This window comes from Lygodium microphyllum, chromosome 3, assembly GCF_053477565.2.
Source record: "Lygodium microphyllum isolate KBCC chromosome 3, Lygodium_microphyllum_v1.1.10, whole genome shotgun sequence".
NCBI classification, from domain to species: Eukaryota; Viridiplantae; Streptophyta; class Polypodiopsida; order Schizaeales; family Lygodiaceae; genus Lygodium; species Lygodium microphyllum.
Window position 1 is genome coordinate 59,604,810 of NC_141137.1, and position 24,547 is coordinate 59,629,356.

At 39.7% G+C, this 24,547-nt stretch overlaps 2 protein-coding genes across 4 annotated transcripts; both read left to right on the forward strand.

Moving 5' to 3' along the window:
• The first annotated feature begins 1,685 nt into the window (after positions 1–1,685).
• Positions 1,686–3,988, forward strand: LOC148038393 (uncharacterized). Of its 2 annotated transcripts, none has more exons than XM_087671406.1 (7): positions 1,686–1,843; positions 2,209–2,296; positions 2,702–2,789; positions 2,862–2,964; positions 3,058–3,214; positions 3,353–3,419; positions 3,524–3,988. In XM_087671406.1, the coding sequence occupies exons 1-7, from the start codon at positions 1,787–1,789 to the stop codon at positions 3,600–3,602; spliced, it is 639 nt and encodes a 212-aa protein (XP_087527532.1). In that variant the 5' UTR covers positions 1,686–1,786; the 3' UTR covers positions 3,603–3,988. The 2 variants fall into 2 exon arrangements, with proteins under 2 accessions (XP_087527532.1, XP_087527539.1); XM_087671413.1 differs by having other exon boundaries at positions 2,880–2,964; positions 3,524–3,838.
• Positions 3,989–21,941: 17,953 nt separating this feature from the next.
• LOC148038394 (protein DELAY OF GERMINATION 1-like) lies at positions 21,942–24,013 on the forward strand. 2 transcript variants are annotated; one of them, XM_087675417.1, is made up of 2 exons: positions 21,942–22,089; positions 22,375–24,012. In XM_087675417.1, the coding sequence occupies exon 2, from the start codon at positions 22,521–22,523 to the stop codon at positions 23,346–23,348; it is 828 nt and encodes a 275-aa protein (XP_087531543.1). In that variant the 5' UTR covers positions 21,942–22,089; positions 22,375–22,520; the 3' UTR covers positions 23,349–24,012. The 2 variants fall into 2 exon arrangements, with proteins under 2 accessions (XP_087531543.1, XP_087531544.1); XM_087675418.1 differs by having other exon boundaries at positions 21,946–22,089; positions 22,308–24,013.
• The last annotated feature ends 534 nt before the right edge of the window (positions 24,014–24,547 follow it).

Below are 24,547 nucleotides of genomic sequence, written 5' to 3' on the forward strand. Positions count from 1 at the left end.
GGGAGATAGAGCATTTGTTAACTGGGGAGTTGAAGAATTTTCTCTTAGGAGGGATATTTTAAAGATCTATTTTTTGATTGGCCATTCTCAATCTTTGACATGTACTTCACAACATGTCTTACTCACTTGTATTGTTATAAAGATAGAAACTTTGTTCTCTTTTGTAAAATATTGTGTTGGCTAGGGTTGTGGAACGAATAACTAAGCTAAATCGTTTTTTACTCTTTTATCTAATTACATTCTATTAATATATTATTATCCTTTCATTTCTAAAATATGGCACTTGCTTATCTTATAAATATAGTGTTACTTTTTAAAACTCCAAAGCATTTTTAAGGAAGAACCAAGAGATTCTCTTTATTGGCTTTAGAATTGTGGGTTGTTATCCCTCACACATTGGATAAAGGTAGCTCTAGTCAAACTAGTAGCCTTTTCATATACTTGAGCTAGTTTGAGAGACTTTTTGGTGAGCTAATAATGAGCATCAAGCACTCTTTGATTGCATAGGCTCTTGTAAAAGCCTAACAACCCATCCTTGTAGATGTGAAGTGGAAAGGCCCTTCTTGAGCCAGCTAATTGAGACATGTAGGACAAGCTTTGTTGATGAGATGGCACTATTCTCCATTAATACATCTCTCTCAATATAGCTAGGTAAGAAAGGGATAAAATGGTGGAGAGATGCGTGGGACCTAGGGACCAAGTGATTTAAAGGTACAAGCAATAGGATCTCTAGGAGTTCAATCCAAGATGGATCATGAAAACAACAAAGTATGGAAAAAGTGGTTGCCACATGACTCCTTGAGGACCTAAGGTAAGCAACTCCAAGTGATATGGAGGTTAGCTCAAATGCCCATACTTCACCTGTTGCTGTGGCACATTTTGGCTAACAAGTTGCCAATCAACGATAGACTAATCAAGTTCTTATCAGTTGAGGCCTATGTACTTTCTGACAAGTTAAGGATGAAGGTGCACTAACTATGTCAAGAAAGTTGTGGAAAGAGTTGGCTTGCACAGTTGAATCATCACGAAGCAAGTGCTCCTTGGAGACCAATGAAAGATGAATGCAGAGTCAAAGAAGTTTGGGGATGTGATTATGGCCATAATTATGAAATATGCTTGGGGGTTAGGAGTGTCCTTAGGGTTGGGAAGCACAATGATGCTAGAGAAGTTGTGCTGAGAGCTATGCCTAGTGGTAATGCATGATGTCAGCTTTGGAATGACACAACGTTTTTTGCTAACCATGCCGTATTGGACTCTAGTACATTGAAGATCACCACTCTACTCAGTGGATTGGTAATTTAGTATGTGTGGTCCAAGAGAAACAACGTGATTTTTAGAAATGCCAAGAATGGGATACCTGATGTGATTGTGTCAATTAGTTTGAGCTTGAGGTGCTAGCCATGCTTAGAATGCTTAAGGAGAAACATTGGGTTTATTAGCTAATGTATAAGAAGCTTTGCTGTAAGGCTTAATGCCTCACCATGTCTAAATGATGCACCTTAAAAAAAAAAAAAACTAATATTAGCAAGTGCATTACAAAAAAATGCACTATGTGTAAGCTTGTATGAGGAAATTCAGTGTTAGAAGACCCTACTACAATATTGCCTAGGAAAGCTATGTAGTGTCCTTTTGGTTAGAGGTGTAATACAATTTCACTATTTGATGCATGTTTGCTAATCTAATGCTTATTTTGTAATTTGTAATGTAATGCTTGGCGCTATAACAATTATGATCACCCTGAAAGATTATAGCGAAGACATTCCCTGCCTTCTGCGATGAAGTTTTGATGATCCTGTTAAACATGTGTTCTCAGCCTAAACGTGTGCTGGTTACAGGCCCCCCGGTAAGACTCCCTTTCCTCCTCCTGGTACTACCTTCCTGTCAAGCAACCCTTTATGAAGTTTCACGCAGAGCTGTTGAAGGCATTCATGGCTTCCTTCTGTCATGATGATGTAGAATATTTGCTTCTTTTGTGCACAGAAGCTTTTCCTTTGATGTTTATCGCAACCTTCATCTTAATACACTTGTCTGACATCTGTCGCAACTTTCATCTTATTACATTTGTCTGGTCTACAATTTAACTTGCTGTTAGCTGAGTAAATCATGTCATTGTTCTAGAATGCGCCTTTATCTCGAAGCATTTCTTTGACATTGCGCGTTCTCAAGGGCGTTGCTTGATATCACGAGCCTGGATTTTGCATCTGACAGGGAGTTGGTAAGACAACCCTAATTACAAAGGTTCTGGAGAAATTGAAGGTTACCTATCCACAGCTCAAAGTCCAGGGTTTCTACACACGTTAGTGTTTTCCTCCACAGATGAGACTATTCTGTTAAAAACGTTTGATATGATCTATTTGTATGTTGGAAAATTTTGACATATTGCATGAATTCATAGAGCTTCAGGTATGGTGCATATGTTCAGGTATGCTACATATGTTCCGTGAGTTTTGTAAAGATATGACATGTACATGTACTAGTGTGCACCAGTCAAGCACAGATGCTTATGTCTTTATGTGTAAGCTATACACATTCCTATGTAGCATGGATATTGATGGCAGAAATGATCATGTTTCGACGATGCATCTGAGGTTCTGAAGGAATGTAGACTAGTCTTCAGGGCCTGACTTGCCTATTAGGCTGTTGTGTTGGTTTTCTGGCTTTTGACTAGTTTTTTTTGGTTATTTGGTTATTTGAATAAAAGGTGAGACAAGGGATGCCGGTGAGCGCACAGGATTTGAGATTGTCACTGTTGATGGACAATGTGGAAGGCTAGCTTCAGTATCACCTGGGTAACAATCATTATGTAGTTGTTTCCTTTATTTATTTTTGATGGATGAGATGACAGGTTGCAGCTTTATCAGAAATATGATTCTACATAGGATTGGAAGCAGCAAATGGCCTAATGTGGGGAAATACAAGGTGGATGTTGAAAGCTTTGAGACACTGGCATTGCCTGAACTCCAGGTTGCAGAAGTCCTTTGTTTCTCTTTGTCTTGAAAATGTCTGCCTGCTGCAAAATATTGCTCCATTCAATGACATGCTGGCTTGGTGTTCCAGTTAAATGAGGAGCCTGATCTGTTTGTAATCGACGAAGTTGGGAAAATGGAGCTCTTTTCTCCCTTGTTTTTTCCAGCTGTTTGGGAAATCTTCAACTCCAGAATCCCAGTGTTGGCTTCAATTCCAGTGCCAAAATATGGACGAGACATTCCAGAAGGTAGATTATGATCTATTGTAAGCTTTTGAACTGCCAGGCATGCTGGTTATGCATTAACAAGTGACAGAAGCACAGAGGTTGTTAGCTATCTAATGGTGAGTAATGTTGAACTCAGCGCTGCCTGTTTTGTTTCTGCAGTGGCAAAGATTCGCATGCACATGGGAACCAAATTGTACACACTCAGTAGGAACAATCGAGATGACATGTATGTAGAAATATATAATGAACTAAACTCTCTGCTTGATTCTAAAACCTAGTAAGACACCACTCCGCATGTTGGATGCAAATGGGTATTTTAATATGCTACAGGAGATGTGCAAAAACACAGGGTTTGAACTTGCATGCATTGATAAACTCAACCCTTACACAAATTGGTGAGCTACTATAGTACCCCATCGGCACCTCTTTGTACCTTGAAATGGGCGATGCTGTTAAAGCAATTTTTGCTCACAGGTACACTCCACCCAAGCATGTAGTTATACATGCCACATGTAGAAATGCAAAGAGCTTTGATGTATGTATTCTGTCCTTTCTTTGTCTCATGATGTGTAGAAATGCAAAGAGCTTTGATGTATGTATTCTCTCCTTTCCTTCTCTCATAAGACGTGTGCCATTGCTTGCCTTTTACTTCACAAGTGAGCTTTTGACTTGTCTCAAAGTTGAGGTGATAAGTTTCAAGTTTTGTTATTATGTTTTGATTGATATTGAGAAATCTATTAAGGGATCTGAAGTTGTATTTGCACCTTGGCCTATAGAGTAAAATCGAAATCTTACCTTGTGTTAGAGAACAGTACAGACTTAGCGAGATTGTTGGGTCAATGATAGGTTGTATCTGTATTCTTATTGATTTTGGCCTTTCCACTGGTTGTAGCACATTTTGAGCCTGGAAATTGATCTGATATTTTAATGATACAACAATAGGAGGCTTTTATAGAGATCGATTGCAGGATATATTCATGAATCCAAGAAATAAATTCCATATTGTGTGCCTTTCTTTGGCCCTCATGTTTATGTGATCCTTTGTAAACATTGTCCCCAAAATGAGTCTTTGCTTTTAAATTAAGTTGTATCTTTGCCAAAATTTTTAGCTTCAAACTTCTAGTTTATTGTGAGGATAGGCTTGATGTACTCATCCTCACAAAGGAGGAAAACCCTTTTTGGAGCAATCACAATGTTTCCATCTTAGAGGAGCTACACAAAGAATACAACAAAAAAACATTCCAAAACATTCTGTTTGTGTTATTTCTTTATGGAATAAGAGGATAGAGTGCCTTTTTGAATACAAGTATGCTTCCATAATTTGAAAACATGATTTGAAAGATTTGATTCCATAGTGTTTGCATCAAAGGGGGTAAGAGAGAAATCAGCATGATTACAAAGAATGCAAAAATAGAATGCATTTGTGAATCCACTTGTGTGAGTACAAAGAATACAACAAAATAACATTCCAAAACATAAATCATGGGCCATGGCTATCCTAGTCTAGAGATGTAGTAGGATCCACTTGTATTGAATGCTTTCTATAGGCACTATGCACAACCTCACTTTTGTGTCCCATTGTAGGGGAGTTTATGTTTATCTTTTCCATGGATGCATCGGCTAGATCAATCATTCTCTTGCTCGAGAATATGCTAGCACCTTGTGTGCCATATCTATTTGGCTTGGAAGTAGTGCATTGTAATTTGCAATAATTCCAATAATATATGTACTCTGTTCTTTAGCAAAGTTATTTGGTTCTCATAGCAAACACTAACTCTCATGTTAGCATGCTCAACTCAAAATGGACACAAAAATACCATATTCATTTTACATCCCAATGGAGTTTTTGAGTGCTACCCCCACCAAGCCAACAAGGTTTCCAAGGAAAGGGTTTCACCTTGAATTGATTCTAAAACCTTTTAAGCTTGTACTTGCAAATAGTAGCTCAATCTCAAACGATGCATTTTATCATTCATTGTACAAGGCTTACATTTTTCATATGAAGTTGGTCTAATATATTCACATCTTTGCACCAGTTCCCTATGGAGAACACTGTTTCTATCATTTTTGGGTATTATCAATTGAACCCCTCTAGATTATACAATATGAGTGATGATCCAATTCACTTGGGGCTAATTAGCCATGAAGTCTCGAAACTTTGGCTTTGAAAAACCATTCATTATTATATGTTGATTGCATATCAAACGCAATTTGAGCAAACTTATTATTTACTTAAATTTACAAATAGCAAGACTTGCTAGTTAGAAGTTCTCTATTATATGGGTTACAACTATGGGTAGATGTAGTTTATCAACCATTGAAACCTATGCAGAAGGTCAAAATGAATCTAGATGTCTTAGAGATTTCCACTTGATCTCATTCTTTTGACCACATCAAAGCCACTTCTAGGACCCTTGGTTGATATTTTACATACACAAGGGTAATTGTCTTGGACACAACAAACATTGGATGAATGGATACATACACTTGATATCGATCTAATACTTTGATCTTTCTTACTGTAATACAAGCACTTTAGAATTGGTAATGTAGGTAAGATTATCAATCTCATTATCTTTACACTTTTATTCCCACTAATATCTCAAAATAGTATCCCTTGCTACACTTGTTTATCAATTGTTTCACAATGGTGTAGGGAGGTCGCTCAAGTTGGGTACGAAGCAAATGGTTTTGAGTGTCAATCCACCTCCAAGAAGTATGCTAATGATGGGGATGAAAGTCTAGACTAAATCGAAATTGCTTCCATCATCTCAAAAGGACTTAATGGAGAGGTGAAGTGTGCTTTGTTTTGACAATGGGTCAACAGATCTAACTTCGATGTTGTAATTGTGTAAGAACATATACTCCATACGTTGAGCAGGTCTAAATATCAACATAACCATTGCTCATGCTTCCTTAGTGGAGTGAAAGCAAGTAATTTAGGATGTCTCAATATTGTGAAGGCTTCAAGAGAGTCCATCTGTCTTCAGATTTGATGGAGGGATTTGAATAGCCTCTTCATCCTAGGGTGAGGAAATAATTAACATTATAAACATCTATGGTGCTAATGATTGTAGGATTAGAAGGAAACAATGGAAAAGACTTTACGATATTCCAAATGGAAAAGGATTGTTCCATTAGGAAAAATTTAGACTAAAAAATGGGCCCTTTAAAATAATATAGTTTAAGATGTGGGCCTTTTGGATTGTCCAATAAGAAGGCTAGATGTTGACATCCATGGAGGGTGAATATTCTCTTTTCACATCTTATGTTTTCTATTAAAAAAGAGGTAGCAGAGGATTGAAAAAAGGGGTGAATGAATAGCACATAAAATTTGAGTTTCTCATATCATATTTTATCTCTTTTTTTGGTGAATTTTTAATTTTTTTAAAAAAGTTTAGCAACATATTACTTTTCCTCTCTTTTTCATTCTGGTAAATTTTCATCTCCATTGAAGCTCTCTAGTGAGAGTAATTAGGGTTTTGAGTGTTTTGCTTACCCCTACATTTTCTTCTCCTCCTTGTAGCTCCAAAATTCGGGCAAAACACAAGTACCTATTTCTCTTTGCATTTTCTCTTGTTTGTTATTTTTTTAGTAGGGTTTGATGTCATTTCTTACTATTATTGTTGTTTTGTTACAAAGGTTTTGGGTAGGAGACACATGTGCTTGTATGTGTGTGTGTGTGTGTGTGTGTGTGTGTGTGTTGTTTCTCTTTTCTATTGTGTTTTCAAGACCTTCATATTGATTCTAATTGTTGTTTTCTTGTAGAGTTCATTTGGAGCAAGAGGTGAATATATTGATTTCTTTGAGACTCTCTTTGTGGATTTTCTTTGTTGCTATCTTTTCAAAACAACATAATGTTAGTTCTAAACCTTGTTGGTTTATTGTAGAGATAATTTTGGGCAAGTTTGTATAAGTGCTTACCTTTATTTCCCTCTCTTTTTCTCTCTTAGTGTTTTCCTATTTTCTATTGTTTTTTTAGTATACCTTCATGTAAATACTAACTCTTAATATTGTTTTTTTGCACAGATCAATTTGGCCAAGATTGGATAAGTGCTCATTGCTTTCTCTCTCCCATTCACTCACACATACTCTTTTTCTTCCTTTTTGTGTTTTTCCTTTTATGCTATATTTACAGTAGGGTTTGATGCTAGTTGTAACTTTTGGAACAATTATTGTTGTAGCACTTAACACAAGTAGAGCAAAGATTTTGTAGCTCCAAGTTTTGATCACAACAACGATTCAATCTTATCTTTACATATCAACTTATAGATAAATTCGCCTAATTTTATGTTACTTTTATTCATACAACTATCTAGATATTTTTTGTTAAAAGGGATTTATCAATTGAACAATCTAATTTCAGATTTCTCATGGCTATGATATTAATAGGTTTTGATAATCATAAGTTTCAAATCTATTGTTATTGCAATCAACAGAGTATTGCAAATATTCTACCTTAAAGGTAAATTTTCTTTTATATTACAAGAACTCATGAATAACTAGTTATTTTGGTTATTATTGAAGTGTTATGTTTTTGTGACATGCAAGTATTGTGTAAGGTTTAGGTGAAGCACAAACTCTTGATCAACTATTTTGCTATGGTAAGCGATTCCTTTGTACTGGACAATATGGATATGCCATGTATAACACAAGTTTCAATAGACGTATTAAACTCTATGAAGCCAAGCACTGGTTCAAAGAATGTGCACACAATTTGTGCACATATGTTCAAGGAATGTGAGGGTATGAGATATACCAAAAGCACATACATCATGAAAAGTGCATCGGAGGATTATATAATAAGGATTCTAGGCAAAACTTCGATATCAAAAATCACTCATAGTCTTGACATAGTAGAGTGTTGAGTCACAACAAGGTACATAGCTTTCAGGTAAAATTTACTCTCTTAGTTGACTATTTGTTTACTTCGAGGTGGATAAGTTAACTTTCGTTCCCAATTGTAGGTACTTTGTCACACGGTAGACTTTATTTCTAATGTTTAAGTATTGTAGATGGAGGATACTCAAGGATGAATAGTTGTGCCTTGATCAAGAAACATGTAAAAGTACAACTTTGGATGTTACTGCTATCTGTGAGGGTTGCGAGCCCCAAGTGTTACAAATGGAGGATGATTGGCCTTTGAGTATAATGTACTAGAAAAGCACAATATTAATTGAGAATCCACTTGTTGGCTTCCATTTTGAATTAGATAGTAGAAAGATTTGAAGCCGAGTTGAGGGTACTATTCCCAGTGAAAAGTACGTGGCTTCATATATTTTAGAAATAGTAGAGTCTTCTTAAAATTCCAACTCCACAAGTTGTAATATCCAACACTTGTAAAGTTTCGAATTTTTTTGGCTAATGTAATATTATCACTTTGCAAAATCATACACTTGTAATATTTTAATTTTTTTAATTAGTGTATTTATGTAATTATATTCACAACTATTCAAACATGTGTATATGTACACATACTTCAAATTTTGAGATAAGATGCATGCACCTAACTGCACAATGGGGGAGAGAAACATCTACCCTAACCTTGATTCTTTTGAACATATATACATATTGTTTTATCAAGATAAGACATATACATCCAAGCATCCACTTGGGGATGGGGCAAATACAACTTTTCCATGTTAATTGATAGATGTGTGTGTATTCATGTAATTTACAATGAAAATTTTGAACATATATGACACCTTTTAATTGACATTTGATATACATGCGCATAGCTACGTAAGGAGGGGAAGAGGGCGGGGGGACTCCTTCTAGATCATAGCTTATACAATAGGCAATTGCCACATTGACACATTTACATATGCATGTAAAATTTACAAATACATTAGGTAAAGCCATAACTAAACATCATATGCGAACAATCCTTTAATGGTCTAAAACTTAGGGGTTTTAAAGTGAAACTACTTTAGTTCTTGTTTCTTTGTTTCATTTCATACATTCTCTCTTCATCTTTCTACATCCACTACATCCCTTCTCCTTGTTGTTGTGATAGATACTTGTGTACACTTTGACACATGGATCCATGAGACTCTCTTTGCTAGTTAGGGTGATGAGATCTTTGAGGTCTTCTCAAAGAACTTCAACCTTGAATGCATACTCTCATTGTTGGATCCCCCCCTTTAGGTCTTGGAAAACTTTCTAACCACTATTGCTGCACATACTCCATTGAGGGATCTGACATGACTTGGGTGTCTCTGGAATAGTTCATTGTATTTCAAAAAGGAAAGAACCACCAAAAGGTGGTGAACAAGTATTTGGCTCACATGGATCCTTCGTACAAAGTATACACTATTCCCATGGGCAATACACCAAGTACAACACCTTTGGAGCTTGTGGAGCATGATTGTGCATTGGCGATTTACCTCCTTGCATTGGATACACCCATAGAGGAAGAGAACGATGAAGATAGAACTCCAAAAGTTATTACTATCATATACAGGGGAGAAGAGCTGATTGAAGAGCCAATAAATATTCAAGAGGAATGTTGGGTAGTGGTAGAGCAAGGGTTGGCTCTCACGGTGCCCATCCTCTTCAGAAGAGTCACAAGTCGACAAACAAAACCTTGCCTCCTTGACACCCATTGAAGTAGATGGCGTGTAGTACTTTCTTCTATCAAATGTGCTACAATACTTGGAAATGAAGGAAAAGGAGTTGTTCTTTGTCTTATTAGGGATTTGATGGAAGAACTCATCGATTATGATTATGTGGATGTACATCCTGATGGCAGAGGCTAGAAGATATGATGGCACAAGCTTAGATACAGTGATGCCATCATAGGTATATATTTCATTGGCTAAAGAAGGATAACTTGTGTCGGATATTGAGTTTGAAGTGCTACATGCACGATCTATTTAGACCAAGGTCCCAACTTCCTACCAAGGAATTTGTGGATCTCTCTACCTAGAGAGATATCTTGTTACAAGATGATCTAGAAAAGATAATATTTCTAACCATCATGTATTTTTATGCAACAAAACTTGACCATAGGGTGCATTGGGACCCTTTGAGTACATATGTGAAATCTTGCCAAAAAATGATGCATGCAACTGCATTATATCTGAAGTTTGGCATCTAGGGCCACTTTCTTGGCATACAGCTACCATGTCCAAAGTCTGACGTCTTGGCCAGTTTCCACATAAAGGACTTTCTTCTACAATGAGCCTACCTCTAGATTGTATTAGGAAAGCTACAATGGTACCACTCAATAAAAGGTATACCAAACTTGCAAAAACAATTAGATGAATATGTGAAAATGCTTTTTGAGGGCTAGTCTATAGAAGAGTACCAAAAGACTTTTGATGAAGTTGATAAACTTGCAATCAAAATGGTGCAAGAAAGAGAAGATAGATTACTCTGAGCTATGCCCTTAAAAATAGGCCCTGAACATTTAGACAAGATGACATTGGAAGGTATATACAGAATAAATATGATTTTGGAATGATGGGCGAATCCATAGAGCAGACCCCTACTTCACCCTAGAAGCAACTCATTTATAGCATCTCCTCTTCTGATGAGAACAATGATAGTGTTATTGATGATAACTTTATGCCCATCAACCCTCATTGTGCGACAAGTGAAGATTATGAGTACCTCAATGCTCATTCTAGTAAGGGTTATAAGGATGAGAAATTCAAACAAAAAAAATGGATGTACATGCTAAAGTTGGTAATTTTTCTATATGGTCAATGGATAAAAAAAACTCTAGATGTAATTAAAATACTCATTTACATGATGTATGCTTATGTTGGACAAAAACTACTTGACAAACCTAATGCCAATAGAATGTTAATTCTTAATGCCATGACACATGGTTTTGTGTGGATGGATTGTGGCAATGGTGGACTTCTATACATCCACAAATCAAAGCAATCATTGCATCACATCCAGACTCGATAACTCTTTTCTTTGAGTTATTACTAGGAGATCTTGTTGGAATGTCTCTTGTATGGTAGCAATATTAGATAGTAGACATAAGGAAATAATGGACATGACAGTAGATGCAGTAGTTTTGATGACAAAATGAAGTATTGTCCATTGATAGTGTCTATGTAGGACATAGAAGGCTGTTTTAAACATGTTTGTAGCCAAAATGCTTTATGAAGAAATACCAAAATTAGAACAAAAGATTTTAAAATTTCCAGACACCCTGCCTAGGCATCCTAAGAGTTGTTGAAGCATTTTTGCATTTGGCAAGGTGTTTGGAAAATCTAAAATCCTTTTAAGAACATGTTCGTGGAGTTTAATCATACCATGATGGATTTGTAAACCGAAAAAATCTACTTTGGTTACAAAAAATATAGATTTTGTGGGAGATAATATCATGCTTGCATCCTTTATGGCTTGCATAAAAAGCTTAAGATGGCTAAGGTGTTCCTCAACAATTTTAGTGAAAATTAACATATCATCAATATCATCAATACATACCGAACAAAAAGAAAACTTTAAGAACACATAATTTGTCCATCCTTGGAAATATGTAGGAGAAGTTTTGATGCCAAGAGGAAGTACTATCCATGTAGGACACAAAAGGTTGTCTTAAACCTATTTATAGCCAAAATTGGTAGTTGCCAAAAACCTAATTTGAGATCAAATTTGCTAAATATTTTGGCTTTACGGATCCTTTTGATGAGAAGTTATTTGATAGGACTTGGATGACCATGGCCAATAATTAAGAACTTATTTAAAGGTTTATAGTTAATTACTCTTCTTGCCTCTTTTTTTTTACTTAGAATGCTTGTTCACGTAGAAAGCATGGCAAGCCCAAGGAGAATTAGTGGGTTCAATAAGCCCTTTAGGCAAGAGATCAACAATTTCTTGCTTGCATAATTCTAGATCTTCTTCTTTCATGCCTTCATGAATAGCTTTTATGGGGATTGCATTGTCCTTAAGTGAAAGATAAATTTTGGCATTTCTCTTTAAATAAGAGCCTTCGACATATACACTTTCATAGCTTGTTGAATCTATTGAATGTCCTCTTTATGTTTCTATAACTCTTGTTGAAGCCAACTTTTTGTGCTCTACTTTGATATGACAAGGAGGTTGAGAAATAGTATAAATAATTTGGCCAACCTTTTCTAGCAAAGGAATGCTAGTTTTTTTCCTGAAGTAGAAAAAAGAAATATGTTTTGCCCAAAAATTGTAAGGGACTAAATGCAGAAGTACATCAGTACCAAGAAGCAAATCATGCCTCAATTGTTTCATTATAGCTGAATTTCAAAGGGTAGTTTGATATCTTCCAAATAAAGAAAAGATTTAGTTATAGTGGAGAGAGTAAAATTTTTGTTATTAGATAATTCCACTATAATGGGATTGCTATATTACACCACATCTAGGGCAGAAAAGCTCATATAGAGCAATCATTAACTGGAACCGGTATCCACCAGAGTGTCTACAAACATATTGAATTTTCTTAAGGATAGTAGTTTGACACAAATTGTTGGAATTGGGCCACCTCCTTCAAGGGCATTAATATTGAGCTTATGCTTGGGATGTTTTAATGTAGTCCTGATTAGTTTGATTGTCTTCATAGAAGAGGGACCACGATCATTAGGAGAAATTTTAGGAGATTGAGGAAGAGAAGTAGTGAGTTCTTGTAATACCCGTGTGGTTGCTATCTATTCTTGGAATGGGGTATTTGTTTTTAATGGTCGATTGATTCAACCCTCTGTAGTCAATGCATAGCCGAAGCATTCCATCTTTCTTCTTCTGGAACAGCACTGGAGCTCCCCATGGTGAACTGCTAGGACAGATGTAGCCTCGGTCTAACAGTTGCCTGAGTTGCTCCTTCAGCTCAATCGCTTCCGGGATGGACATCCTATATGGTCTCTTTGCGATTGGTGCAGCTCCTGGTGCTAGCTTGATTTCGTGATCGACTTCCCTTTGAGGAGGAAGTTTTGTCAGCTCTTCAGGAAATACGTCTGCGTGTTCCTTTAACCAAGAAGGTTCTTCCCTAGATTCCTGATTCTGATCTAGCTTATTTAGCTTAATCAAATAGACAGGTAGGCCCTTCCTAACTCCTTTTATTATCCGTGTTGCTTTTGCCAGCTGAATTTTTGGCTTACCAGCCTCTCCTTGAGTTGTAACTAGTTCCCCTTCAGAATTTCGAAAGGAGACATAGCCCTTTCCATAGTGAATATGGGCGTCATTGGGTATTAGCCAATCCATTTCGAGCAAACATTCGTGGACACCTAGGTTCATTACCCTGAATCTGACCGAAGTCGACTTTCCACCCAGTAGGAATTTCACCTTAGCAGTTTGCCTAGTACAAGAGACCTCACGACCATTTGCTAATTCCGCAAGTAAGGTAGGTGCATCTATTGTGGCTATTCCTAATCTTTTTGCACAGATTGGTGAAATGAAGGAATGTGTACTGCCACAATCAATCAAGGTTTTGAAGCTTTTACCGTGATAATCCGATGGAGTTTGAATCACTGAGAATTGGCGATTCGGGCCTTTCTTGTGAAGAGCGGCATGAACCGTTGCCCTCTCAATGTCAGCTTCCATGGATGGATCTTTTTCATCACCCAGCTTCTTGTTGGCAACATTGGAGGTTCTCCCTCTGGCCCTGATGGTGGCTCCTTGGCCATGAATGGTTCCTTGGAATGGCCCTTGACGTGGTCCTCTGCTAAGCTCGGGACACTGCCTTTTAAAGTGACCAGGCTCGTTGCAATGGAAGCAACGGAGATTGCGGCTATTACCTTGTGTAGGAACGAAATTGTTGACATTGTTGGCCCTATTTTTCTTCCTTTGTCGCTGGTTTTGGCCCTATGCTCTCTTAGCCTGTGACCTATACATTCCCTTATTCTGATCCTTGTAAGACCAAGTCTTGTTATTCCTTGGCTTGGTCTGCACCTCCTGCATTATCAGTGTAGCTCAAATGAGCGTGTCTTGTAGGTCCGTTGGATGCATTGATTCCAAGCGGGTGTTTATGGGTGGATTTAACCCAACACAAAACTTTGACACTTGTTGTGTCATATCCATCTGTGGCACGTATTTTAAGAGAGAGACAAACTTTGAATAATATGCATCCAGGGATAGTCCAAGCTACTTTAATTCATAGAATTCGTTCATCTTCTGTGTGCGATAGGCAGGTGGTAGATATCTCCCTCGCACAGCTTTTTAAAGCTTCTCCCAAGTAATTGACCCTTCCGAGATCCCTTGGTCTCTGCACCATTATTTCCACCAAAGTCTTGCTTCACCGATAAGCTTCAGTTTGGCGAGCATGGCTTGGTTAGCGGGTGCAGTTCGTGCTGCCTCGAAATAATCCTCCATGGATTCAATCCATATCTCGGCGTCAGTTTGGACGGTCCTTCCCTTACCATCGAATTCAAATGGTTTGAGAAGGAACTTCTTCTCTTGAATTACAAGCGTACTTAGTGCAGGGGTCAGACTAGGAATCTGCACTTGAGGTTGCGCTTAGGCAATAGGATTCTTTATGTTAGAAACTTGCTAAATGTTTCTCACATTACATTAATATGCCCAGTTTAACTTTTAGCCAAGTGACCTAATCACTTAACTCCTTTACCAACACTTACAGCCATGACAGACAGTGATAAGAAAAATCTTATTCATTCATGTGGGCATGGCCCTTTCGAGTATATTTATTTTGGGAAGGTAGAACAAGCTGATACATTAGTTTGGGAAAAATAGGATTGTATTACATTCGGCTACGGGGATTGAGTAATAATATGGAGTGGGGTCATGGATTTTCAGGAATCGATAAGTCATAGGAAGCTTGGGGTATCCCTTCCTTTGATACCCATTCTTCTCATAACGTCCCAGCACCTTGATTCTGTCGGCAGGGATTACTCGAGTCACTTCTTCGTACACATACTTGTCCTGCTTGACTTTCCGACCGCCGACATGCAAGGTTGCGTTTGTGTGAGCCTCAACAAAGATGAACAGCTTCATTATCTTTAAATCCTCCATTCACTTGATTCTCTTCAAGTTGGTTTGAAGGTACGCAAGTTGGTGGGCCGCTATGTAATATATTCCTGATTCACCTGTCCATCTCCGTTCCATGTACAGGGGTGAAGGATTGTAGATACTGTCTAGAATATTCATCATGCCTAGCCTCCATCGATAATTCGAAGGACGCATTGCAGTCATAAACATAACTTGGAACACCAAGAATTTGTTCCATGCTTCGCGACTCTGCAGCCCAACATCCATAAGTAAGTAAGGAAATGTTCTCAGTGGCAACATTGCTCTACTTCCCTTCATTAAGTTCCCTTGTAAATATTAGATCCCATTGGTTCTCTCTAATACCAACTGTAATGTGTCCCCCCTGTCCCTAGTAGGACACATCTTAGCAGCCCATCGAGAAGAGTCTAGAAAGCGTCACCTGGCACTCACAAGGAGTGTCACGGGGTTTGCGATCAAGGTCTTCCCGAGTCTGCCACGAAGCGGAAGCATCTAGCCATTCCCACTTAGGACCGACCCAAATCAGGGTTTTCCTAATGGTCAAGTTCCTAGGAGGTAGCTAGTGTTGAGCCCCAACGAACCATTTTGTGCAGAAACATCAAAATCGAAGCCGATTTATACTGCACTTGGTTCAAGGAGAATGGGAAACGAGAGGGATGCGAAGCTCGACCTCTCTGCCCGTAAGGCATAGTCCCATTCCATTCCCCTAAAACAGCATAAATTGGGACTCTAGCTCTGTAGATTCTGGGTCATTGTTACCTCGCTGTCAATTTTCTTTGAGAAAAGTTCCCGGCCAACCGAGACCACCCTTCCGTAGGACGGACCCAAGGTCACATCCACCACACTTTCCTCGGGTTGCTTAGTTATCTAATTACCTACCACATTTAGTTTGACAAGCAAAAACAACTTCCTTAATTAACCAATTAAACACTGGTTCCTTCACGTAACTTAAGCACTGACACAGAAAAACAATGTCAAGTAAGTTCCTTTTTCAACATTTGATCTTTATTTATCATAGTCTTTGGAATACATCAAATAACCTGCCCGAAGGCTAACCTAGCAATCCTCAGGGATCGCTATTCCAAGTTTCGCCCGTTGACTAGTATACGAGCCTCGAGATCCCATCTCCAGTCACGTCGGCCTCTTGTGCAAGATCTCAAAGTAAGGAATTTACGGTCAGAGCCTCCCCTAGCACCCAAGCGTCATCCTGCTCCAAGTAGCACCCATGGAGAGACCTCTCGCGGCGGCGGGTTTGGTCCACGTACCCGGCACGGCTAACAATACCCTTGGATAGGGCCAGGCAGACAGTCAGAGGTAACTGATATTGCCTCTCCCTCCAGGCTTTTAACCTGAAGCATTAGTTATTTTTTCTGAATTAGTTCCTTGAGCAAGAAGTACAAACAGTGCACCTAAGTGTACAATCATGAGCATTCCAGTGGTTGTTTGTACGGCTAACTGCTAAGGTGTAATTCCTTCTCCCCGAATACCTCCAGCATTCGATACTGGATCATTCGCGACTTGGCAAGATCCCAAGGGTTTTGTAAGCTGAGTTGCTTGTTTGCCCTTTTTCCTTGGGTTAGGGTTTATACCATGTTAACCCAAATTGTCGCTACTTTAGGTTTCCTTATATTATGGTCAATAAATCCTGGACAACCCCGTTGTCCTAACTTGGTTGGTCAAATTGCTTCTTGGCAATTCACTATTGCCCTAAACTTGACAAGACAGTTCCCAAGAGGGAGTGTTGTAGTAGGGCAACTACTCAATTCTCAGAGAAGCTTATTTGTAATTAGAGCTTGCCAACCTTGGTCTAAGGTGTAGCGGTACTGACTTGTGATTTAGTTGCAAAAGCATATGACGCTGCAGCTTGTTGCACGAGATAGGTGTTAGTACCTAACTTGTAGGATTATATCTCTCAACGTATGGTATTTCTTGATCAAGAATACCTTTGATCAAGATAAGGGCTTGGGAGTCCTATTGACCCAATCCAAACCCTAACCCTACTAGGCTGATAAACGTTTTGGCCCTAGGGTCCCTAAATTCCTTGTGGAGGTCTAGCATTTGGTCATCTGATCCTTAGGGTGAGAACCTTAGATCATTCTTGCATGGGCGATTAGATAATCCTAACATTTCGAGAATGTGGGTAGGACCTTTGAGATCGGAAATATTAAATCAGCATCCCAAGTGCAATACTAGGCAGAATTTTAATATAACTTAACCTAACCTAGCACATTGAGGTGTTCGTCATATGCCAACTATTCACGCCTTTATGAATCTCATGTGAGTTACACAATTACATGTGATTTACCTAATTGATCTAATTTTCTTACGATTAGAGGTGATCTTTCCCTTAGAGATGCAAATACTTTCCCTAAAAGATGTAAATAACTGCAAGATGTATGAGATGTATCATTCCATGAGAATATGCAATTTCAAGACCATAGACCTTTTGCCTTTATGCAACTATATGATCTATAGTGAGCTTTCTTTTCCTTGCCCTATGCGATATTGATTGACATTCAGAGCTATTCTTATAAACCCTACGTTTTATGCATCGAATTCAAGCTTTAGTATTTTAGTGAAGATGCATTCTTTCCCAAATTCAAACTTTGATAAAATAACTCTATGCATGGATGCACCATTCTTTCATGACCAGATCCCAATGAATACATCATTGATTTAATCCTTCTTTTACCGCTTATCTCAACCTAAAATGTAACTATCCATTTGCATGCTAATTGCATAATATATGTTTTTGTCAAAGATTATAAATCTTTTCCTTTCATTGCAACTATTTAGACATCATTTAATGCCCGTCTACAATTTTCTTATAAACGAGTCACAACCAGGAATTTGTTACATAAGTGCATTATGTGTCATAGGCCCTATCCTTTGCGAGATGCAACAAGGACGCCTTTGCACAATTTCATCTTTTAAGTTATGTAATATACGTACAAAAATGTGACTACCCTTAACCATGGAAATGCAAGCAAATGCAAGTACTCGTCATGCAACTAAACTTTGTAAATCAAACGAGTATATAAATTTCCCAATGCATTTAAGTTTCCTATGTGAATTAAAACATGCTTTATGCAACCTTTCCATGCGGGAATATTATTTGGAACCTGGGCATTCAATATTGAGGTGTTGTCCACTCTCGTACTTTGGGTGGAAGCTCCCGCGTGTGCTCCCCTCGACTTTTGCTTAGGAGCCATTGACGAAGTAAATTTCGACTCAGCGAACTCTCCCTTGGCTCCCTTACGAGCTTCGAGGTTACTACTGCCCAAGATCTCCTTCCCTGCGCAGGAATCGGGCCTTGCAAGACACGGTTAAAAAAAAACCAGGAGGCACGGGTGAACTTGGCCTAGAGAAGCTTCTCAAGCTTCTGGAAGAAACAGAGATGACGTGTGTTGGTGAGGATGATGATGGTGAAGATGACGATGAGGGTGATGATGATGATGGCGATGGGGGCGGCAGCTGCCTGCGACGACGGCGGCAGTTGGGCGATGACGACGGCAGGTAGATAGGCGGCGGCAGCTCCTCACGATGCCCCTCCCCCCCCCCCCCCCCAAAGCTTGGCAGGGGGGCTTATATGGGGTGAAAGGGGGGGCGGGGTTTTCGGAGGTGTGGTGGGGTGGTGTGGATTGAGCGGGGTTTTTCGAGGTAGGGTGGGGGGGGATGCGCCGCGTCGTGGGGGGGTGCGGTCGGGTGGGGGCGGTGTGCCGTGTCGTGGGGGATGGCCACACAAGTGGCAGGTTGCATGCCCTCCTCCCCATGCCCCTCCACACTCCAACAAATACTCCCTCTCTCTCTCCCCGCCATGCAACGGGTGAAGGAGAGGGAGTGATTAAAAAAAATTGCAAATAATTCATTATCCTTTTTCCCGTGAAGGGGTGTTCCCGCGGTGGACTACGGTTTTGAGCCACGATTTCCTATGCACAACGCGGGGTGGATGTTTATTAGTACATGAGGATGGAGCACTTAAGCCAGTGTTTCTTGGTTGTGGGAGATTTACTTCGGGTTGCTTTTGCACGGGATCCAGGATCTTTTAATATTTTGTTATGGAAATATTGCATTGGCTTCCTCTACAACCTATCATCCACAAACTGATGGACAGACATAAAGGGTAAATAAGTGGTTGGAGACTTATCTTTGCCATTTCTGTTATGATATCTAGAATTCATGGGATTCTTGGTTACACGTAACTGAGTTTTCCTACAATAACTCCACTCATGCTAGTATTGGAGTTTCACCCTTTGAGGCTATGTATGGTTATAAGGTGCCCTTACCCATAGTCATTTTTAATGAAAGAATCAATCCTCATGGAAAAGAAGAATTGAAAAGAATGCAGACCCTTCTTCAACAGTGTAAGATGAATCTTAGGAAAGCCCAAGACCAAATGAAGATGTATAAGTGACCTTTAGAGTTCCAAGAAGGAGAATTGGTTTTGTTGAAGGTACCTAAGTCTCGGTATTCTACTTTGAAAGATGAATATGGTAATAAGCTTGCTCACAGATTTTATGGCCCCTACCGGATCCTGAAGCATATTGGAGACTTACCATATAGATTGGAGCTACCCTTTTCCACTAAGATTCATAATGTATTCCATATTAGTCAACTCAAGCCTTTCTATGGTGATCCTATTGATACAGTTGATGAGCTGCTACTTATTGATGAAGAAGGTCTTATTCAATATATCCCAGAGGCTGCCATACGTCAACATGAGAAGAAACTTTGCTCTCACTCCATCATTGAATACTTGATCAAATGGAAAGGTTTGGCACTTGAGGAACCTTCTTTGAGGTCTGATTCCATATTAGATGAGTTTCCTTACCTAAGGGACACATTGGTGGCTAAAGCTTACTGACTATGGAGCTAGTTACGATGCAGACAGGGACTTGACAGCATATTGTTTTAGAATAGTTTTTATTTTGTCTAATTTCTTAAATTATTCCACCTACATAGGGTCAAAGTACTCTTTAAGAGCTACGTTTTGACATGTAGCATGCTTCGTTTGGATACTTCTATCAGAAGTTATGGCAGATTTGGTTCATCATGATTTGTTTAAATAGCAAACTGTCTACTTCATTTTGAGTTCATCAATTAAAGAAATATAGCTGAGGCTTACTTCCATTCCTTCATTTCAGTCCATATGTCTCTCATCTTTTATTCATTTTCCCATTTGTAAAGCTGAAAACATAGTAGTACTTTGTTCTATCCATCCTTTTCCAATCTTTGTAAGTTTGTTTTTGACGGCAAAAACCCTTGGGACGAGATGGATTGTAAGAAGCTGGGAAGAATAGTGGTTTAAGTGTGCAGTAATAGTAATACCATGTCACACTGACATAGGTATAAAAGGAGGGGACATGTAATTTTTCTCATCTTTTAACATATTAATATATTATTGTCCTTCTTCTCATTACCTTGCTCAGCTTCAATGGCTTCTTACTTTTTTTTGTCTTTCTCTCCTATTCTAATATTTCTCTCTTCTTGTCACTCTCTTTCTCTCACTTTTGCACTCCATCTCTCTCTTCTACAGTCTTCTCTCTCCTCTTTCTCTCTCTTCAGTTCACTTCTTGACAGTTTGATACCCTAATTTAAGTAAATTCATTCTCAAGAAGAAGAGCAAAAGTTGAAGGATATGATCGGCTAGCTTGAAGGGCAACGAATCCACTATCTTCCACATGCCTTACATCATAATTGGTCCTTGCCCACTATTCTTCTGTGGGCCATTTTTAATGAATTGAAATGTTTTTTTGAGCTTTTATCTCTACAAACTGTGATCAGAGGGAGCTAAGAATTTTTCCCTAGGTAGCATTACTCAAGGGAAAGGCTATGCAAGGGGATTTCTTGTAGATGCCATAGTATTAGGTCTCATCTATGTCTAGTACTAGGCCCCTTAACCTAACAACTAGACAAGAATTCCTCTAGGGTCTCCCACACTTAGGGCGGTTACACACTATTGGGCAATGACCGAGCTTGCCCTCAAAACAATCCAAAAATAGGTTTATATACTAAACGATGCGTAATGTTGAAAAGTGAAGCTTGGCGTCTAGTGGTTAAATGCTTTCAATGTTACCTTGATAGGCGAGGGTTCAACTCCTGTCAGGCGCACAATAATTTTTAATTCAAAATGTATTGACGTTGAGCACCTTGGGCATCGAGAAGGATATCAAGAGGGGGGAGATTGCTCGCCCAAAAGTGTCCAACCTCCACAAAATGCGCGACCTATATCATTGCGACACATGATTGAGGGATACCTTTTTCCCTTCAAAAAACGTCCATGTGCAGTGGTGTGTAGCCGATTTTCCACGTCAAATAGGAGGCTCCTAAGCACCCCACTAATACGGCATCTCTTACTGTACGCGTGGGTGGAGATTAATGTGTGATTCATGGATTGGGGGGTGCAAGTTGATCTGATGATCCTGGATCCGCGGGCGATGCGATACCCACAATCGATCATGGATTGTGATTAAGCAACAAGTTGGGGATTATGTGGGTTTGGCGGCGACAGTAGCTATCTGTTATGTGGGTTATGCGCAATCAATCGAACATTGATTGTGATTAAGCAACAAGTTGAGGATCAAGCAGCAAGTTGAGGATTATGTGGGTTTTGGCGGCGACAGTAGCTATCTGTTAGTGGCAGCCTGGAAAGATTGTGGAGCCCAACAAGAAGACAAAGACAGAAACGGCCGAAAAAGGGAAGGTGAGGTCTGCATTTCAATCATTATATGTATCCAGACCCAGATATACATCCCGACAGTTGGGTTGAATGCTGCCCATCGGGGTTTTCTTTCGTTCATCACAACCGACTCTCTCAGAGTCTCTCTCTCTCTCTCTCTCTCTCTCTCTCTCTCTCTCTCTCTCTCTCATTCATATCAACGATTGACGCTCCATCACACACAAGCAGGCCTCGTGATCGCGCTCACGCCACAGCTCCTCACTCTCTCGTGGTGCGTACCCATCCATCAATTCCGCTTTCTCTTTCTAATTGCAAATCCTTTCGTAGCATTTGTCTACCTCACGATTACAATACTCTCTCTGTTTTCAGTGTTTTATAAACATTTCAGACACATTTTGTCGCATTTTGTGTAGCAGACAATATACACAATTGTTCTGAATATATGCAGTCTATTGTTCTTGATATGTCTAGTCTGATGGTTTTTACCAGAGACAACTGTGTGTGTCGATGCGGCTTGATTACATTAACAGTGTGCAATTGTTCACATCTGAATCAGTAATCGGGATTGCATCAGCCACAATTCGATAGCTTTAAGCCCCACAGTATGAGCTGACATTCACTCTGTCGATCGCATCACCACCAATGCTTTGGGTTTAACCCCTTCTATCTGATCACATCCGGGAAGTCACCCTCTCTCCTCCCATGGCTTGCCTGCTTGGCCCTCACAACGAGAAGTTTGAAGACTTCTATGCAAGCTGGACTCATAAGCAGGAGGAGCTGATGAACCAGGTGCATGAAGCCCTAGAGTCTGGCATGGAAGAACCAGAGCTGAAGAAGTTAGTAGACCAGGTGATACAGCACTATGACTACTACTATGAAGCCAAGGACAACGCAACCCAGCAGAACATATTGAAGATCATAACACCATCATGGAGGTCTCCTTTGGAGAAGGCCTTCCTGTGGATGGGCGGGTGGCGCCCATCGATGGCATTCCAGCTTGTGTATGCTCTAGCTGGCCAGCAGACTGAGGCACAGCTTGCCCAGTTCCTTGAAGGCCTGGACACAGCCACCTTTGCATCCCTTTCTTCTTCCCAGCTGGCCAAAGTGAGTGAGCTCCAGGTTGCAACTTGTAAAGAGGAGGAGCGGCTCGGAAACGAGATGGCTATGCTGCAACTGAGCTTTGCAGACTTGCCTGTGCTGAAAACCTTGGTGCATAAGGAGCAAGAAGAGATTATGGAGGCTAGGCCAGGTGATAGCAGCAGCGGTGGTGGCGGCAGTGCTGGAATTGGGGCGGCTTCGCATTCTGAGCATGGTGATCCTGATGCTGGTGATGACATGGATAATGCCATGAAGGAGAAGTTGGAAACGCTTGAGGAGCTTTCTACACAGGCAGACAACTTGAGAAGGAACACACTGAAAAAGGTTCTGGATGTTTTGGACACTGTGCAGGCAGGTCAGTACCTTGTGGTTGCAGCCAAGCTTCAGGTTGCCCTTAGACAGTTTGGGGAGAAGTTGAGTGGGGAAACCTGAGTTTGTAAGTAGCTTTCTGATTTGGCCATTGAATGGAAACCTCTCCTACATGCTAAATACTGTTTTCTTCACTTCTTGCCCTCAAGAGTGAGCGTACTAGACCAGCTCTTATCTTGTCTTATAAATTCAATATAAACGTTACCACTTACATGCGCTGTTTGCCTCAATTCTAATCGCCTCGACAGGATCCTAACAGCTGCAATAGGGTCCTAATAGCTTTCGATCAGACTGATTGCTTTGGTCTTTGCAAAGTTTTGAAGACTGAGGTTAATATGATATTATGATCTTTCTTCAACAGCCCGCAAGCTTTCGAGTGATTGGGGAATTACTCGCAACATGATTGAATGCGAGTGCTGTGGTCTGGATGGTCGGAGGCTCAACGTCCTGCAGATTGAACTCGTTAATGGTGCAAAATGGCGAGTCGAATTATTATTGCATCGTGATTTATCAACCTCTTGTTATTGTCTGGAATTTGCAAAATCCCATCGCAGCGCATCATGTACCGACCGATTATTGAAAGCGGCACATTAGTTCTGGATCTCGGGGTTGTTTGAGTAGATGGTGCAAAATCGGTGATTCAGGTTTTGTTGTGGCATCGTGATTAATTTTGGGAGGCGGTGCGAGTTGATATGGATGGTCGACGTTGTATTGATGGTGCAAATTGGTGAAGGTTTCGTTGTAATTTTATGATTTTGCAACTTTTAGTCCCCCAATTATGGTAATGTCCAACATCCAATTACCTTCTGTAACTTGAATAAGGTGGTGGGCCTAGATGTCATGATAAGTAGCAAAAGTGGTTTTGACCAAGACAATTGTGGTTTTGTATTAAAAAGGGGAAAAGGGGAGTTCAATATTTTCATCTTATATTTTGAACTTTCTCAAATGTGATTGCCTAGTGGTATGATGGAGGAAATAGAGTGAAGCTTAGAGATGCACTTTTAGATGTTTGGAGAGGGGATTGATGCCATGAGTGAGAATAGCAATATAGCCCCCAGAGGTGGCCTCTCAAACTTGAGTAGAAGAGGGACTGGAGGGAGGGTTATCACACAATCTCCTCAATGCTTGTATCAGAATTGGTGTTCATGGAGCAAGACAAAGTAGGTGAGGAAATGGATAGCTCCTAAGGAGCCAAGGGTGGATAACAATCGTTGCCTTGCAACAATGAAGAGAACTATGAAGCTGAAGGAGAGGAAGGAGTC